The sequence below is a fragment of the Oryctolagus cuniculus genome, chromosome 3, assembly GCF_051225735.1.
Source record: "Oryctolagus cuniculus isolate XC-2025 breed Fujian yellow rabbit chromosome 3, ASM5122573v1, whole genome shotgun sequence".
Classification (NCBI taxonomy): Eukaryota; Metazoa; Chordata; class Mammalia; order Lagomorpha; family Leporidae; genus Oryctolagus; species Oryctolagus cuniculus.
This window is the reverse complement of record NC_142869.1, coordinates 35,325,298-35,345,383: the sequence shown is the minus strand read 5'-3', so window position 1 is coordinate 35,345,383 and position 20,086 is coordinate 35,325,298. Positions and strand designations below refer to the sequence as shown.

General features: G+C 38.2%; 1 protein-coding gene across 5 annotated transcripts in view; it reads left to right on the top strand.

The window, feature by feature from the left end:
- PARD3B (par-3 family cell polarity regulator beta) overlaps window positions 1–20,086 on the top strand; it is a 1,145,366-nt gene that overhangs the window by 146,003 nt on the left and 979,277 nt on the right. For all 5 annotated transcript variants that reach the window (XM_089330006.1, XM_089330005.1, XM_089330004.1 and 2 more), the window contains one exon: window positions 14,451–14,552. Coding sequence is in view for 2 of the 5 variants with exons in the window: in XM_051849247.3 (XP_051705207.2) it covers window positions 14,451–14,552 (102 nt within the window). In the remaining 3 variants the exon portion in view is untranslated. The remainder of the gene's footprint in view (window positions 1–14,450; window positions 14,553–20,086) is intronic.

Below are 20,086 nucleotides of genomic sequence, written 5' to 3'. Positions count from 1 at the left end.
AAAAACATGTGCAGGTATATGTGCATGCTTGAATATGTACATATGAATATGTAATGAATTTCTCATATTTCAGTAAAGTATGAGAGCTTGGATTTCAACCTAGTCTTAGTTTAAAGTGCATGCTTTTCCTCTAAATCCTTTTATTTGGAGGAGGAAATTGTATTATTCTCATGATGTGGACATGCCAAGTCAGAGCTGTTGTACCTTACTTACAGTAACAGTGTGGAAGGGAACAATAGAGATCCAAATAACATAGAGGTACCTTCTGCCTGGCCCGATTCCAAGCTCCCTGTACTCCCCAACTTCTTCATTTTATTTTCTCTTCCAAATCACTTATCGTTATCATTTAATGCAATTATGTATTACTTTTGTTGACTATTTTCTGTCTTATCCCCTTGCTAAAATTTAAACTTTATTCTTTCCAGGGCCCTGGATTTCATCCTTATTTATTTATTTTAGCTATTGCAAGAATTCTGCACATACTTGGCACATATATGGCTGCCTTGACTTGCAGTCCAGGGATTCTAACAACTCATGTTTTGCCTTTGGCTATATCAAAATATCTAGGTCATGTGATTTAGGCTTTCATTTGATGTAAATAAATGGCTTTCTCTGTCATTACAAAAGGTTTTTTTTCCCCTCCTTGCTTGTAACTCCTTCAGTTTGTCTTCATTCATATGACAAATGTTGAGTGAGTATCAGAAGCAGCTTTAGGTGCTGGGAATATGGATGTGAAGAAGAAAAATGTTTCTGAATCATGGAGCTTATGTTACAGCTGGAAGAAACCAAGCAATCAAAATTAAGAAATCAATTGAAGAAAATAAGAATACATTAGAATGCTGGAAGGAATCGACTTCTTATTGAGAGATCTGGAAGTTCTCCTCTGAGTAGGGGATTCTTGAGCTTGGCTTGTCCTATTCCTTTTCCTGTGCTTTCTGTATTACTTTTAATCCACCTTTTGGATCCATCTGCAGAGTGCCTGAAGCAAGACCTTGTTGGATAAACAAAGTTAGCAGTAAAAGGCAGTATTAGCCCCAATACTCTAAATGACCAGAAACAGATTATCTTCACTATTCCAATTACTGCCTTACTGAAAATAAATTTAATAAACAATGTGTAGGATGATAAATTTGATGAGGCCTTTGTGTCTATCTTAGAGTTAATCTACCTTTATAATAAAACACTGCCTTCAATACCTGTTGTGCTAGAAATTAAATTTTTTCTATATGTTAATTTCTTTAGTTATGAAGCCAAATATAACTGTGTTCAAGGAAAGAGTTAGAGGCCAGGGCTGTTACCTGTGGAATGTTTGATGCTTCCTACATTCATTCATATAAACAAAGATGCACAAACACTTGGGACATAGTAGCTGCCGCAGGGATGCTCTTGCATTCATGCACAAAACTGTCAGCATGATAGCAGCAAGAAAGTTAAATTTAATTGGCTGCATTAGGTAAATTGTGAGTTGTATTAATTTGCATTCTCATATTTACTCTTGTTAAAATTCATTTTGTGTTACAGTGCTATGTAGGGTTTTATGGTGGATAAACTATTCTGAAAATGAATGGCTGGCCTTCTCTCTGGAAAGAAGACAGCTTCCATTCTTTGTAGGTTTTGAATTCCTCTGGACCACACAAGCTTCTAAAATCTTGGCATCCAGGGCTTTAGCCTATAAAGTTTTGTTGCAAATAATGGAACACAGAATTTTTTAAAATATCTACTATTTCCTTTAAAATTACTCCAAATAATTTTCAATGTTATTACATCAGTGATAGTTTAGTGTTTTAAAAGGCTTTCGACCTGGGAATTTTTAAAATGCATGCATCAATTATATGCATTTGAAATTGTTCATTACAGACTTTTAACATTTGTGTTTCCTAACATAACATCAGTTTTAAGATTGTGCTGTATTTAATCCTGAGAACTTATATAAAGTTTATGCTTTTATGCATTCTAAGAGTGAATATTTAACTCCTTCTTAGATCTACAAGAAAAGGAAATTTTTATTCTCCAGTAAATAGAATATTTTGATGATGATATATAGTAGATTGGAAAATAATTAAATTTTATCATTTTTTACAAAAAAAAAAGCTCTATTAGATGTTTGGTCTTTTTCCTCAAATAAGTTGAGTTAATCTCAGGATCAAAATGAACCTTTAAAGTTCTTTTTATGAAGAAAATCCTGACATTGTGATTATTTCACAAGACTCAGTGTAAAATGACATGGGGTAATTAACATCTTCTTAATATTTAAGATATATGAAATTCTTAAACTTTTTCTTCCTATTTGAAATGAAGAATAAGTATTGTATTCAAAGGTTGGATGCTGAGATCAAAATAGAAAAATTTCCTTGGAATTGTTAGTTCTTCTATATTGAAATTATGTTTTTTGGAATTAAAAATCATAACTTCCTTCCCTATGGCTTAACTTTTGTCTCTCTAGTTGCCCCTCTATTGGTTGAGAAGGCTGTTCTAGCCTGAATTTATTAATTTAGTCAATGTTCATATACTCCCAATTTTATTTGGGGGAGGGCAGTTGTTTCAGACTGAGAAATTAGCCTATTCAAAAATAATACTGTAATCAATAAAATTCGCAGGCTTTTTTTTTCTCTTCCAGACTAATTCTCTTATCTTAGAGGTTGAAGACTTTTTTTCTTAAATTTGTTTATAAATTGATGACTCTTCAGATTACAAGGCAAGGTGCTAGAATAGCTGATACATTGGGAAATTTTTTTTAAATTTTTTATTTAGTAAATACAAATTTTCAAAGTACAGTTAATGGATTACAATGGCTTGGCCCCCCCCCCAATTTCCCTCCCACTCAAATCCCTCCCATCTCCTGCTCACTCTCCATTCCATTCACATCAAGATTCATTTTCAATTATCTTTATATACAGAAGATCAATTCAGTATATATTAAGTAAAGATTTCATCAGTTTGCACCCACACAGAAACACAAAGTGTAAAATACTGTTTCAGTACTAGTTATAGCATTACTTCACATTGGACAACACACTAAGGACAGATCCCACATGAGAAGTAAGTACACAGTGACTCCTGTTGTTGACTTAACAGATTGACACTCTTATGTATGGTGTCAGTAATCTCCCTAGGCTCTAGTCATGAGTTGCCAAGACTATGGAAGCCTTTTGAGTTCACCGACTTAGATCTTATTCCAACAGGGTCATAGTCAAAGTGTAAGTTCTCTCCTCCCTTCAGAGAAAGGTACCTCCTTCTTTGATGGCCCCGTTCTTTCCACTGGGATCTCACTCGCTTATCTTCCATTTAGGTCTTTTTTTTTTTTTCCAGGGTGTCTTGGCTTTCCATGCCTAAAATACTCTCATGGGCTCTTCAGCCATATCTGAATGCCTTAAGGGCTGATTCTGAGGCCAGAGTGCTATTTAGGACATCTGCCATTCTATGAATCTGCTGTGTATCCCACTTCATTGGGAAATTTGAAATATGAAGTGCTTGCAGACTTTCTTATTGGAGATGCACAGTAGTTATGGAATCATGCTTAATTGCCAAATATATTTCCTTATCATATAGCAAAAATCTCTTCTTTCAAGAAGTTCCTCTAATGATGAATTCAAAGCCCTAAGGAGCTTTGAGGATCTAAATATGATAGGTCTGAGTTTGAAGAGATCTTTGGAGTTGTACAATTTCTTTTTCTTATCCTGTTGTGTCCTGGGGTGAGGTTGTCTGGCCTTTGCTTGACTCCTTACATGAGAAGAGAGCTCATGTTTCATCATATAACCCACCACATCTAAACTGCCCTTTTTGAAATGTCTTTCTCATTTATTTTTGCTTGTTTATTTATTTGAGAGGGAGAGAGATTGATAGAAAGAGTTCCCATCTGCTAGCTGACTCCCCAAATACGCACAAAGGTCCAGGAAGCTGAAGCCAATGGCTGGGATCTCAGTGCAGGTCTCCCATGTGGGTGGCAAGGAAACAACTACTTAAGGCATCACTGCTGCCTCCCAGGGTACACAGGAGCAGGGAGCTGGAATGGGAGCAGAGTGGGGACTTGAACCCGGGTCTTTCTATGTGGGATGCAGGCATCCTAACCAATGTCATGTCAGTAGGCCAAACCCTCACCTCTGAGAGACTTTTTTATGTTTAGCTTCAATCTATTGTCAATGTGACTTTGCTAGAGCAGCAAATAACAAGCCAAACCGTTCTTAGATGTGGATGCCTTTTAATTTGATGGGAGATCTCATGGAGTCATTTTGCTTTGGCAAATTCACTTATGTAAGATCAAAGGAAAATGGAGGGACAAGAACTTAATATTGTGGCTAAATTCTTCTTGTATGATCAGTGAGGACATATTCCAGAATAGTCACTGGATGAAAGACTGCTGTTATCTCTGATGTGTCAGTTACCTGGTGCTTACAAAGTGAAGCTCTCCCCACCCAATTCTGAGTCCCAGTGTTTAAGAATGTGGTCTCCAATGTAATCTGGATACTTTGTTGCTCAACTGAAAAGATAATACTATGTTCCAATCCTAGATAGAAAATCAAGTAGCATTGGTCTCATTAAGAGAAGATACACTCATTTTCAATTTGGATCTTCCCTACATCATTTCCAGGGAAGATTTTAATAAGTAATTTTTTGCCTGACACCTTTAAGAGCTCAATGCTATGGAAACAGTCGTTCTCGAATGTTTGAAGTAGAGACACGTTTGACTGTGTCTTCCAACTTAAACAAATCTTAATTAGTTCAGCTCACTAATTGTTAAGGCTGTTTCCATACTGTTTCATGTGGGTGCTCTCCAGTAGTTTAATGCTCCTCCGAAAATCTGATGAAATACTGTAGACGTGATGTTCCACATCACAGAATGAGACTCTTCCTTGCTGTGTTCTGGACCCAGTACTGTTGTGATAGCCTAAGATGGTAGCAGTGAAGAAGTGGACTAAGCCTTCTCTCTTCTTGGAAAAGCTGGTGCTCCGGAGCTGCAGTGTTCTGCCCCTGGGGTAACCTCGCCTTCCCACCTTTCGTGACCTCTACCTTCCATTCCTTTCCTTTTATTTATTGTTTTAAAGATGTTATTTATTTATTTGAAAGTCACAGTGATAGAGGGGGAAAGATATACTTCATCTGCAAGATGACCCCCCTGACTTGCCACAAGGACCCGGGCTGGTCTAAGCCAAAAGCCAGGAGTCAGGAGTTGCACCTGGGTCTCTGGCTTGGGTGGCAGGGACTTGGGAAACAGGGCCATCTCCTGATGCTTTCCCAAGCTCATTAACAAGGAGCTGGATAGGAAGCAGAGCAGCTGGGACTTGATCCCATACTCATATGGAATGCTGGCATCTCAGCTCCCTGTGCCACAACAGCGGCCCCTCCTTTTATCTGTTTCAAGATTTGTTTTTCCACTTCTAAAACAACTGGGGAATTAGCCTTTTATTCTGAATAGCTTTTTTGGGGGGAGGTCCTTATTTGTTTATTTGTAGAGATGTCATGTGTGAAAGGAATCATTAGGTCTTTCAGTTTGCAAAATGAAATCGCATTTTGAGAAGCAGAAATATTTTTTCTCAATTTTCATGTAAAGACCTTTGAAGTACAACAGACAGAAAAGTGCACAATAATTTTAGCCAGTATACAGTTCAAGAAAGAGAACATTGTCCCAGAAACTTCCTGGAGCCTTTACTGCCCTTCTCTTTCAAGAGTCAACCAGTCAGTTTTGACCTCCTCCTCATATCGTGATTTGGTTTTGACATTTTGAGCTAATTATTCAAGAATCATGAGTATGTAATTTTTCTTTTGCATTTAGCTTTTTTTGCCCAATATTATGCTGTGAGATTGACCCATGTTGTTTCATGAACTTGTAGGGTATTCATTTTTGTTGATGTCTAGTATTACACTGCATGAAAATCCTAATGTTCATTCTATAGGGGATGACCATTTTAATTATTTCCAGATTTTTATATATTAGGAATAATCCTGCTATTAATATTCTAGTATGTATCTTTTAGTACCTTCACTTACTCATTTTTTGTGGATAAATACCTAATTGTGGAGTTAGGCTGGATGTTTATGTTCAGTTTTATGGACAGACACTGCCAGTTTTCCAAAGTGATTGTACACATTCATACTTCCATCATAAGCTCATCATGTATTATAATTTTGGTTGCTCCATCTCCTCACAGTCCTGACCCTAAATCCTAAACAATTTTGGAAAGAACATTTTCACAATATTGAGTCTTTCAATCCATGACAGTCATCTTTAATTTTTCCCAGCCTTTTATCATTTTCAGCATAGAGGGTCTGTATATTTCTGTTAGACTTATTTGTAACTATTTGATTTTTGATGCTAGTATAAATGTCACCATTAGCAATTTGTCTATCTTTTGCTGTCCTCCTTTGTTCAGTTACTGGTTCACCTTGTTTGCTAAGCCACTTTGTATTGTGGTTTGATGATGAGCATTCTCAAATGCTTTTTCTCCTTTCATTTTGATGATCATTGAGTTTTTGTGCTGTTTTTCCTATTTGGTGAATAACTTTGGTTAACGAATTTTAAATGACTTTTACTACTGGAATAAATTCTACTGGGTTATGATGTATAATCCTTTATCTACATTGCTGAATTTGATTTCCAATTGTCTATTTTTTTAAAGATTTATTTAGTTTACTTGAAAGGAGGAATTATAGAGAGGGAGAAGCAGAGGCAGAGAAAGAGCGAGCGAGCGAGAAAGAGAGACAGATCGATTGATCTTCTGTCCACTGGTTTACTCCCCAAATGGCTGCAATGGCTGGAGCTGGGTCGGTCCAAAGCCAGGAGACAGGAACTTCTTCTGGGTCTCCAGCATGGGTGCAGGGGCCCAAGAAGTTGGGCCATCTTCTACTGATTTCCCAGGCACAGCAGCAGGGAGCTGGATCAGAAGTGAAGCAGCCAGGAGTCAACTGAAGTGGCCCTCCTGTGGGATGCCGGCACTGCAGATGGCAGCTTAACCCAACCCACTGTGCCACAGCATTGTCCCCTCTGAAGGTTTAGTTTAAGCAGCACATGTGTGCAATTGAGGGGAGATGGGAGAGACTGACACATAATGATTTTCTTTTCTTGTAATACTTTTATAAGGTCTACTATCTTAAAAGAATGGAGAGAGTTCCTCCTTATCTACTCTAGAAGTATTTGTATAAAAATTGGTATTATTTGTGCCTCAATTATTGGAATATTTTGCTTGTGAAGTCATCTAAGCTTGGTAATTTGGAATTCTTTTTTAATATAATCGTTTAGATTTCTTTAATTATCTATTGTTCATTTTCTATTTTTGTTGTCTGTTTTGGTAAGTTGTATTTTTCAAAGCATCTGTTGATTTTATATAGGTTGCTGAATTATAGGCCTAAAGTTGTCACAATATCCCTATTTTAGTATCTGCAACATCTATATTGGTATTGCTTGCATTTTTCCTTCCTGATTTTGGAAATTTATGTTTGCTCCTTTCATTCTGCTATGTATTTATCAAATTTATCAGTCTTTTCATAGAATCAGATTTGATTTATATTGTTGGTTTTTTTTAATTTCTTTTTTTGCTCTTTATTTTCTTTATGTCCTCTGGATTTGACTTACCATGCTTTCTTTTCTTTGTCTGCTAACACATGCCTTAAAGACCACAACTGACTTTTAAGCTTTGCATTATGTGCATTACAGACATTTTTATGTTATTTTAATTATTCAGGTAAAAGTGCTTTCTTGGGGCCAGTGCTGTGGCATAGCAGGTAAAGCTACCGCCAGCATCCCATATGGGTGTCAGGTCCACTTCTGATCCAGCTCTCTGCTATGGCCTGGGAAAGCAGTGGGAGACCCTGAGGAGGCTCCTGGCTCCTGGCTTCAGACCAGCACAGCTCTGGCCTTTGCTGTCATTTGGGGAGTGAACCAGCAGATGGAAGACCTCTCTCTCTCTCTGCCTCTGCTTCCTGTAACTCTGCCTTTCAAATAAATAAATAAATAAATAAATAAATAAATAAATTTTTTTTTAAACAAAAGTACTTAGGGCTGACGCTGTGGTGTAGTAGGTTAAGCCTCTGCCTGTGGCACCAGCATCCTGTATAGGTACCCGGTTCAAGTTCTGGCTGCTCCTCTTCTGACCACCTCCCTGTTAACAGCCTGGGAATGCAGTGGAAGATGGCCCAAGTGCTTGGACCTCTGCACCTGTGCGGGAGCCCTAGAAGCAGCTCCTAGCTCCTGGAAAAGGCTACTCTGGTCATTGCAGCCATTTGAGGGTGAACCAGTGGATCGAAGCTTCATATTCTCTCCCTCTTCCCCATCATTCTGCCTCTCAAATAATTAAATCTTTAAAAAGGTAGTTTCTCACCTCCTTTATTTTTCATCTCCTTTATTTGGATTATTTAGAATTTCCTAATTTCTAAAAAGTAGAGCATGTTCTACATACCTTCTGTTATTTGTTCTACTGTGACTAGAGAGCATATTTTAAATGATTCCAGACTTTTTTGAAATTTGGTTCATGTTCCATTAACACTTAAAAAATATGTTTTCTAAACTTCTTGGATGTGTTCTATGTGGGGTTCACCCATAAATGTAATATAAGCTTAGGTTAAATTTACTAATTATGTTATTCAGATGATATGTATTTTTCTGATTTTGTTTCCTATCAAAATTTTCCTGCTTTCATTGTGTTTTCTTGTTAAGATCTGTCAATTTTGGCAGTACAGTATATGTATTGAGGATATGTTATGTATATGCAGATTTAGAATTTTTTTTTATGTTGCATTGACCTTTTAATCTGATGAAATGTCTACCTTTATCTTCAGTAGTACTTTTTTCCTAAAAGTCATTTCATCTGATGTTAGTATAGGTATACCAACTTTAAAAATCAGATAAAAGATTTTTAGAATTGAAAACGCATTTATGAATGGATACAGTCATCCTCATATATATATACAGTTCATGTTTTTCTGTTAGATGTTTCTTCTGAAGTTTATACTAGGCTGATCCCTTTTTGGAAGGTGAAGGTGGATTTTGAAGCCAATTATTACTGGCTCATTTACTAATAAGCTTTATTATTCTGGTCTTTTTTTCCCCCTTCCAGGTTCCAGTGCTGCTCTGCGAGGCTTTGCTTAACCATGCTTTACTGAGACTCTTTTCTCCATACTCTGTTCTTCGGAGGGCTGATCAGACTCCTGTGCCTGTTCCCCTGCACACGTGTTCTGCCTCATTCTCTCTCCTGAGTGCATTGAGGGATATCTGATTCTCTTTTGGTTTGGGGTGGAAGGGAAAATGATCTCAGGAGATTGATAAAAGTAGTTAAGTTTCTGTGTGTGTATTTTCATAATTCTTTGTCCAGTTTCCGATGCCTCAGCTTCCCACCCTGTTCTTAGCAGTAAGGAGTTTTCCCATTGTTTCCCAAGCCCTTGTTTCTATGATTGTGAGGAATGATGTTTTGGAGCTTTCTCTACTTCTCTCACTTACAAGGCACTGGTCAGACACACTTCTACAAATAATTTTTTTTATCACCCTTTGGTATCCTCTGTACTTTGGTTTGTATGCGATGCGTTGGGCAAAAGGCATTGGAATCTCCAGGCTCGCTATTGCTGAAGTATCAGACTCCCAGAATAGTGGCAGCTTGCCTGTGTGTGTATGTGTGTGTGTGGAGTAGAGAGAGACCTGATCCCCAGCCTGATTCCTAGGTAGTTATGCTTCCATTAAGTTCTTTAAGTAAAAGCAATATTTTCTGTGTTTTGAAAAAAAGACCTATTTTTTTCTGCTTTTTTACGAGTGACTCAGCTTGGGTAAGTCAGTTCACTTACTCATGGCTTGGTTTCCTCATCTGTAAAATGGATTGATGATGATTCTATGAGTCTCTTTGAGGATAAATTAGTAACTCACATAAAAACCATGAAGTATTTATAATACCTGGCCTTTCGTAAGCACTAGAAGAGACTTCGCTATTTGTGATGATGAAGAAAATGGTAGAATCTCAGGCCAGCACTGTGGCATATTGAGCAAAGCTGCTGCCTGCAGTGTCAGCATCCCATATGGGCACTGGTTCAAGTCCTGGCTGCTCTACGTCCCGGCTGCTCCACTTCCCATCCAGCTCTCTGTTATAGCTTGGGAAAGCAGTGGAAGGGCCCAAGTCTTTGGGCCCCTGCAATCCTGTGGGAGACCCGGAAGAAGCTCCTGGCTCCTGGCTTTGGATTGGTGCAGCTCTGGCCGTTACAGCAAATTGAGGATTGAACTAGTTGGATGGAAGACCTCTCTTTCTCTGCCTCTCCTTCTCTGTGTAACTCTGACTTTCAAATAAATAAATAAATCTTTAAAAATAAATAAATAGGGGCTGGCACCATGGCTCACGTGGTTAATCCTCTGCCTGAGGTACCAGCGTCCCATATGGGTGCTGGATTCTAGTCCTGGTTGCTCCTCTTCCAGTCCAGCTCTCTGCTTGGCCCGGGAAGGCAGTAGAGGATGGCCCAAGTGCTTGGGTCCCTGCACCCACATGGGAGACCAGGAGGAAACATCTGTCTCCTGGCTTTGGATCGGCACAGCGTGGCGGCCATTGGGGGAGTGAAGTGAACCAATGGAAGGAAGACCTTTCTCTCTGTCTCTCTCTCTCCCTCACTGTCTAAATCTGTCAAATTTTTAAAAATAAATGAGTAATAAACTGTGTGCCCAGCACATGCCTGAATCATTCAAAATAGAAAATTCTTAGAGTGAAAAAAAAAAAAAGAAAATGGTAGTATTTCATTTTGTGGATACATGCCACCAAATCTCTGAAGTTTAATTCTACAAAAAATTCTGTTTTTCTATTAATTTCTATTTTATGATTATTCCACTGGCTAAGATGATTCTAGTGAAAGAAACCAGTTTCATCGTTGAGCAATGTACAAGCTACCAGTGATTAAATCCAGTCCTTGCCTAAGCATTGGCTTGTCCTTTGCCACCATGCCTCACTTCAGGACCTTACTGTTGCAGGGTGTTTTTTTCCCATCGTAGACCACTGGCATTTTGCTTAACCACCAAGTTTTCCCTCTGTTGATTATTGGCATAATCTCACAGTGTCAGAGTAACTGGCTTGTGAGTCTACTCCTTTAGGTATTACAGATGGAAACTTATCGTTCTTCAAAACCGGCTAATAAAAAATCTCTACAGCATAGGGTCAAATTTTATGTCATCTACCCACAGTGAAGCGTATTTGTTGCTATTAATATCAGTGCGTGTTAGGAGCAATTTCGATGTTTCATCATTAAAAACTCCCTGTAACTGTCTCCTTCCTGTTATGCGTATGTTTCTCTTTTAGTTTCCTTTTCCAGATTTATCCTTGTAGACTTGTTTGTTTTAGTTTTAAAATTCCTGTAGGGTTTAAATGAACTGCGATTTATTTAAAGCACAGAATGATCCTGTTAGAAGTTGAGAAAACATAACGTATTGAGAAAACATAACGTATCCCATGGTATTTTTCAGAATGTTAATAATCAGGAGTAGAAGTGAGAAGATTTATTAGATAGAAAAAACAGCAGATATTTGTATACTAGAAATATTCTCAAAATAATTTAAAAGTAATATGCATTACTGATATTTGTGCAATATAAGGTAAACTGCCCTGGTCATAAAAGTATAGTGAATGTCTCTAAGTGATTAATTGCATTATCCATGATATGTACGTGAACTTCTTTTTCATGTTTGATCAGTTTTATTCCTGATGGTAATAAAACCAAATAAATTACATGCAAAATGTTGACTGCAATGTTATGGTTGAAATTTTTACATGCATAAAATAGTCAAACTAAATTTATGGTCTTATAATGGCTGCAGGCTGCTAATATTGAATGTATATTTTTCAAGTGATCTATAGCACCATGGCCAAAATACCATGGGGATAAAATTGCTGTTGATACATACTGCATATTTTCCTCTCAGATGTGTGAAATATTAACCCTGAGACTGCTTTCCTATGGTGTGCCTGGTTTCTTTTTATTTTCAGCCTTAGATGTGTATCCATCATTAGCCCACTCTTTAGAACATGTACAAAGGCAGTGCCAGTGTGGACTGGGGAGTCAAAGCTGCAGAGTCTTTCCATATCTGCCTCCATATACTTCTCTTAATATTTTAGTGAAATGTATGACTCCAAAATACTTCAAACCACTTTTAAAATTGTTGTAGTTCTATGCTCTTTTGAGTCAAATTAGAGAGAAATATCGTAGCTTGAACTCCTGTGCCTTACCTCAGTCATATTCGACACCACACGCCTGTGTGAAGAAGAAATGCTGTATGACTTAACATCCAGTCTTGCTGCCCTCTGTCTGCTCTCGCCTTTCCCACTGATCAGATTCATCCCCTACTGTTTTTTTGTCTTCTCTTTCAAACTAGGACTCCAGTTTTCTTGTATTCCTACCCATAGGCAGGAGTGGAAGTGTACTTTGACTTATACTGCAGTTGTTAGGTTAGGAGCCATTGTTTACTGCACTTTCAGGTGATAAGATCTGTCTTTAGGGGCAGGCACTGTGGCTTAGCAGGTTAAGCTGCCGCCATCCCATATGGGCATTGGTTTATGTTTCAGCTGCTCTGGAGGAAGCTCCTGGCTGGCTTTGGATCGGCACAGCTCCGGCCATTGCGGCCATCTGGGGAGTGAACCAGCGGATGGAAGACCTTTCTCTGCCTCTCCTTCTCTCTCTGTATAACTCTGACTTTCAAATAAATAAATCTTTTTTACAAAAAAACCCTGTCTTTATAAAGGAAGCATGAGAAAACAGATGACTTAATACATACCTGCTTTTAAGAACACTTAGAAAAGCAAACTCTTCAGAATATATTACTTTTTATAAACACGGTTAAAAATCAACAGATTTCATCTACCAACTTAATGGAAGTTTATAGAAATTAATTAAATTGAACTTTCATAAAAGGCTAATTTTACAAGGAAAAAAGAATACTGTATATTTTAGTCCAAAGTCCTGGGGGAGTCTGGAGAACTATGTTGCTTGTAGCATAGCCATAACAAAAGTATTCAGTTGTCAGAGATTGCTGGACGAGTTGTGTAGTCTTGTGGCCAGTACATAGTGTTTCATACACATACTCCAGTATTCTCCGTTTTTGGAATCCAGCCTATTGTACTTAGCTCGTCTATTAAAGTACAGCCACCTTGAGTTGACAAAAATCTTTGCTTTAAGAGTCTGAGTGATTGATGCTCTATGCTTTTCTTACCTGATGATATTATTCACTGCTCCTATCTTTCAGATCTTTAGCTGAGAAATAGGCATTTAAAGTTTCCTACTAAGACATTTGTGTTCTTACCTATAAGCTTAGTTTTAGAAGCAAATAAAAGTCCTTTTATTTTACTTGAATTTGCTCTTTAGATAATCTATAGAAAACTTAATTTTAAAAGTCCAAAACCTGTCCAAGGCGAATTCCTTCAGATGTTTAAGCCTATCACTTTATCAAGTGGGATTACTGGAAAGCTATATACTTGGACTACATTTCAGTAGCCTTTTGAGTAGATGCTTTAAAAGAATTATTATTTAATAGTGGGCCCTCGCCTTTTATCAGGGGTCAGTTAAAAAGAAGGCTATATGACACCATTTCTATTAGCTTTCGTAAAATTGCAATTGAATTCTGTGGGTTATGTTAGTTCTTACTCTTAATAAAGATTCATGTGGTAAAGGCTTAGAGCTTTATCCTAGAGGAATTTCCATCTCTTTTCATGAACTGTTATCTGTTCTTTTACTGGATACTGAGTGCTTTATAGGTAAAAAGTTTTTCACTTTGAGAGGCTTTGTAACAATCACAGACCAAATTTATCTTAGCATAGGTATTCTGGAAAAACCATCACCAATGTTTTTCTTCCCCTCATTCATTAGTTCATATTTTTGTCCTGTTTATTTAATGGTTTACTTTCCTATCTTTTTTGGAAATAGTATGTAAATAACTGACTGAGCTAGGAAGTGCAATTCTAAATTCTAGCATCAGAATAAGCAGTTTTAAAAATTAAGCGGCAGTTGTAAATCTGCCAAATCAGATTTTAAAGGTTAGGAGGTTGGTGGTCACCCCTTTCATCCATGTATCTGAAGTAACAGATGTTGTAATCACATATTTCTTTCTTTGGTTTTTTTTTTTCCCTATAGGCTTTGGATCTTAGTTTGTACTTCTATCCCTATTTCCAAAAAGTCCTTAAAGAAGGTCTTTTTCAGGACAATTTGAAATTACCTGAGTTATATGTTATATATAAAAAAATTCTTGAATGTGTTTTTCCAGTTATTGTTTTTGCATTACAATTTATTTTCCAAGAAGAGAGATGAAATGTTTTTACATTGATTCCTTGATTTAAGTTAATAGGCTAAAATGCCAAGTATTTATCCAAATAAATAGATAGCATTTGTTTTCAGTTTTGATAATTTTGCTATTATTCAAGCCTATTTATTGAGTCAGTCTGTTTCTTGTGAAATTGAAGTGTATTTTTTGCTCAACAATTGAGTCATGAAGCTTGTTTGTGCTACTGCAGGATCCTGGATACTGGGTGAAGATTCATCACTTGGAATACACAGATGGAGGAATCCTGGATCCAGATGATGTCTTGGCAGATGTTGTTGAAGACAAAGATAAGGTAGATGACTTTAAAACCGTTTCTCTTTGTTTTCCTCTGCAGGAATCTCTGTTTGGAGATTCACATCCTCCAAAAACGCATGTGTCAATTATTATTAAAAGATACCATCTGTTCAGATTGCACCTGGACAGCTCATAAATCAGTTCTTCATCAGTTTGGAAAACTTTCCAAAGCTTGAGAGACTTTTTGTGGTGACCTAATTAGCAGATACTTCATTCTCAAGAGTTTCTGATGCATCTCAATAAATTAGTGTCAGAAGCTGAGGCTGTTGGAGTTCTTACTGTTATTTCTGGCTCTGGAGTTTATTCCTGGCCCGTACTAAACATTCAGCTTAGTGCCTGACATTTAAATGTGTTGCCACACAAGAGCAGGACAGTCTCATGAAGAATGGTGAATTTTTCTTGAAGTAGCTGGCCAGCAACTATCCTGAATGATGTTCTTGTTATCATTGCTAATGCAAAAAAAACCTAAATTGAATGTTCCAAAATTTTGAACGTGTTCTGCCATCTAGTTGAGAATCATCCCATTGCAAACATCATGTTTTCTTGGATTCTGTCTTCTGATACTAAAGTGAGAACTCTGTGAAAGGAAGCCCTTTGGTTGCAATACCCTGGAGCATTGCTGTTGAGGAATACGCTTTAGTCCTGCTTCAGCGTCAGATTCCTCTTATCAGTGGGTTGTGTGTTCTCCAGCATTGAATTGCAGCTCTCCTGGAGAGACCTTGCTGTCAAAGTTTCTTCTATTGTACAGCCTTAGCACTGCTGGTACTAGGATAATTTATATGTGTAGACTTCTTTCTCTGTACTGTTTTTCTTCTATCACAGGTTAGTGTGATTGCGTGTACATTCGTATGTTTTAACTAATGGACTGGGATAAAAATAAGCGATTCATTGAACTCAGATAAAATTTTCATCTTTTTTTCTTGGAGATTTTTTCAGACTGTTCAAATTTACATTAATCTCTGCAGACGTTCTATATGTTTGTTTTTAATATTTTCTTTAGAATCCAAACCTGATTTGCTTTGCAATATAGTTAGCCATTGCACAAGGGACTTACCTTCCTAAACAGACTCTGTGCTCCTAGAGGACTGGTACGGGAAGATCTGAATTGTGTTACTAGTATCTGCTAATTATTTTATGTGCACTTGATTCCTAAGGACCACCTGTTAAACAAGTGCCAAAAAATGCTTCACCTGCTGCAGTTGACTCCTGCTGTGTATGATGTTGATGTACGCCTCCTGTTTAGTTGGTTACATGGTAAATAATGTGCGATTGATATTATTGTTATTATGTTATTATGTACCTTTAGAATTTTTACAGGAGGCGTTTTCCTTGTTTTTCGCTGTTTTCTATTGTACTTCTTCTCCAGGAGCATCGTCCTTTGAAATATTGTAGGCATCTGGGCTCCTTGTCAATGAGGGAGGTGGTTCCTGTGTGAAATTTCACTGATGTTCAGTGTGTTTCAAGGGAAAAGCCAGAAAGTCACAAGTTTAAGAAGGGCCATAAGAAAACGTCTCACCCCAGTTTCATCCAAGACCTCCTTACCAGAAGGGCGATTCCGTGGACGGTATCCAGGGAAATAACCTGTCCTGTAGAGCTCTTCCTTTTAGAGTCGTCTTGTTAACTGACTCAGCAATGCACTTTTTGCCATCATCCATTTATTACACACGGGAACAGCTTTATTATATGTAATCTATGTTTTAATGGGACTCTACTGCCATTACTAAATAAGGTGAAAAACTGAGATAATTGGTTAAAATCCTACCAGAGATTAGTACTGTTTGGGTCCAGTTTTAACCATTCCCTTAATACACTTTAATGCTTTTGCATGGAGCCTATTTGTTATTGTTCTGCAGAGTTGTTGAGAATTTATACTTCTGAATTGCCTGAAAACTATACTCCCATTTCAGAAACAGTAAAGTAAAAAAGGCAACATTATGCATTTTTCTGACATTGATTCCTTATGCAATCTTCAGATTTCCTTATATTCCATATGTTTAGTGTGGAAAAGAAGGCCCTGCCAGACTTCACCTTTTTGTCAGTTTAGATTAAGAAATAATTATAAATGATGCTTTTTGGATATTTAATGACATATCTAACTCATCCAAGATCCCTGGAGACAGTACAGAGTATAGATCAAATAACAGCTCACCTGTATACAAATTGGCTTCCTAATAAATTCTTGCATTTAGAATATGAATAGATGGCAAGCCCACGGAGGCCTGCATGGAGGTCCATGAAGATTGTACTAAACACTGCACTCCTTGACTCCTAGGAAAGTCTCACTACCAGTAAGAAATGGCAGTAACGAACTGCGGGTAGCAAAGCTTCAAAGCATGAGGCAGGAAGAGCAGAAACTTCACATCAGAAAGCAGTGTGGGCTGAGGACATTTAATCTATAGAAGAAAACCCAGTATACATCGGTGAAGATTGAGATGAGAGGTTAAATGTGAGGCTACTTCACATCTCAGAGGGACCTTGTAGAGTCCAGTCTGTTTCTGAGACTTCCAAGGTTTCTGGTGCAAGAAGTGGTTTATCTTTGGCCTTACATCTATTATTTCTTTGGCTAACGCAGGGCTTGGTGCCTAAGTGGTCTCTGTGGCAATTTTTTTCTATCACTTGCTTTTGCATGAAAGCCCCTTCCGGGGTAACCAAGTGCTTATCACACTATGCTATTTTTGTTCTATATTTTGTCAAAACATTATGAGATCAGTGTTGGAATTTGGCATCTTTATGGTAACTAGTACAGTTGGAAACCACATAACAATGCTTTGGTTAATGATGGACCACTTGTAATAGTGGTCTCATAAAATGGTAATGGAGCTGGAAAACTCATGTTGCCTAGTGACGTTGTGACTGTTATAACATTACAGTACAGTGCGTTCTTCACATGGTTGTGGTGATCCTGGTACAATATAAAAAACATACTGGGCCGGTGTCGCGCAAAATAGGCTAATCCTCTGCCTTGCGGCGCCGGCATACCGGGTTCTAGTCCCGGTCGGGGCGCCGGATTCTGTCCCGGTTGCCCCTCTTCCAGGCCAGCTCTCTGCTGTGGCCAGGGAGTGCAGTGGAGGATGGCCCAAGTGCTTGGGCCCTGCACCCCATGGGAGACCAGGAGAAGCACCTGGCTCCTGCCTTTGGATCAGCGCGATGTGCCGGCTGCAGCGCGCCGGCCGCGGCGGCCATTGGAGGGTGAATCAACGGCAAAGGAAGACCTTTCTCTCTGTCTCTCTCTCTCACTGTCCACTCTGCCTGTCAAAAAATAAATAAATAAAAACATACTGTACCACCAGTCATATAAAGGTATAGCAATACAGTTCTATATAGTATATAATACTTGTTCATGATTGCTATTGGTTTATATATTGACTACCCAGTACTTTCCATCATCATTTTACAGAGTACCCCTAATGATTAAAAAAAAAAGTTTACTATAAAGCTGTAGGCCATTTTATACCAGCAGCAGCTTGGACATCTTTTACCATGTCTCTTAATTGTATTGCTCACCCATTGAGTGGTTGATATCATGTAGGTTTGTAGACATTCAGTCTGTGATGTTCTACAATGATGAAAGTACCTAATCACAGAATTCATTTCACAAAAGTGTGTCCCTGTCATTGCAGGATGTATGACTGTATACATGTGAAATATTTTAAAACTCAGTAGTTATCCAACTGTGACAGTTATTCTCAGGATTCTTCAGTTTTATCCATCAGTCTGATGATTATTATTTACTCAGATAAAGAATTTTAAGGATTCTATCTTTATACTCATGTCTCTTCTGTGGCTGCCATAGTCTACCAATATGCTTCACCCTGAAACCACATTTTCTTGAGCACTAACAGTGCCCTGGAATGTCTTTGACATGTACATCACCCTGTTTTATTTTAGAGCAGCCCTATTATGTGTGATTCCTATTTTTAATTTCTGTAACAGCCACAGAAATTCTAAGTCAGTTGCCTGACATCACACAGATTATAAGTACCAGAATCAGACTTTGGAACCCAAATTAAAATTTCTACAGTCTGTTTTTCTTCTGTGATGTGGCAAACTTTATATTAGTTTTTGTATCTGTAATTTTTATTTATGAAAATGTCAGTCATAAATATGCATTGATTTTACTTAAATAATTATCATTAAGGAAAGATAGTTAGTAGATGCAACTGTAAAGTATAGAGCCTTAGTTGAGAAGTAGATCAGTGCTGCTTAGTTCAATTCCTTTTGCTGATAGCCCACCTGCACCTGTTGTGTTGTAAAGCCCTGTCACTTTTAACTCTGTTGCTTTCATTTGCATCCCCCTTTTTCTAGGGCCCAAATTACTCAAATACAGTATAATTCCAGTTAGACTTTGAAAAGTGCCTTTGTGGTCCAACCACAACATACAATTTCAATGGAAATAAATTCTTTATTCCATAACTACTTTTGAGATGGATTACACTATGTGCACAAATTATGGACTGTACTATCTTCAGTAGGCAGAAGAATGATTGCTCAAATAAGCCTATTCTTCAATTCCAAGAATTGATTAATGTGTGTTTTACATGGCATGGGGGTCTTTGCACATATGATTAAGTGCCTTTAAAGGGGAGATTATTTTGGATTGCTTTGATGGACTAATGTACTCACACAAGGATCCGTCTATATGAGGAAGGAAGGTGAAGAGTTAGTGTTAGAGAGCTATGATGTAAGAAAATCTCAATTAGCTGAAGCTGGCTTTGGAGATGGGGGAAGGTGCCATCAGCCAGAGTGCAGGTGGCCTCTGGGGGCTGGAACCCACAAGGGAACTGATTGTCCTCTAGAGCTTTCAGAAAAAGCACAGCCATGCTGACACCCTGGTTTTTTGTTTGTTTGTTTGTTTGACAGGCAGAGTGGACAGTGAGAGAGAGAGACAGAGAGAAAGGTCTTCCTTTGCCATTGGTTCACCCTCCAATGGCTGCTGCGATTGGCGCACTGCGCTGATCCGAAGCCAGGAGCCAGGTGCTTTTCCTGGTCTCCCATGTGGGTGCAGGGCCCAAGGACTTGGGCCATCCTGCACTGCAATCCTGGGCCATAGCAAAGAGCTGGCCTGGAAGAGGAGCAACCGGGACAGAATCCGGCGCCCCGACCAGGACTAGAACCTGGTATGCCGGCGCCGCAAGGCGGAGGATTAGCCTAGTGAGCCGCGGCGCCGGCCATGACACCCTGGTTTTAACCCAGTGAGACTCATTTCAGGTTTTGTAGCCACTAAACTGTCAGGTAATAAATTTCTGTTGTCTTAAGCCACTAAGTTTGTGGTAACTTGCAATAAAAAAAAGTTAATATGTCATGTTTTATCCTGTTTTAAACTTTAAAAGTGATGTGGGTCTTCTTCAGTTTCATACTAACTGGGCTTTAGAATCCTATGGGAAAAGAGAAATACCTTATACTTCAGTTAGTTTTGGTTTGCATTCCTTCCAAATACATCACAAAACAATGCTTAATTGACTGAGTGGGCCTTCACTCTTTGGGACTTGTTCCGTATCTTAGTGGCTATGCTATTGTCTTGTGGTTGTAGCA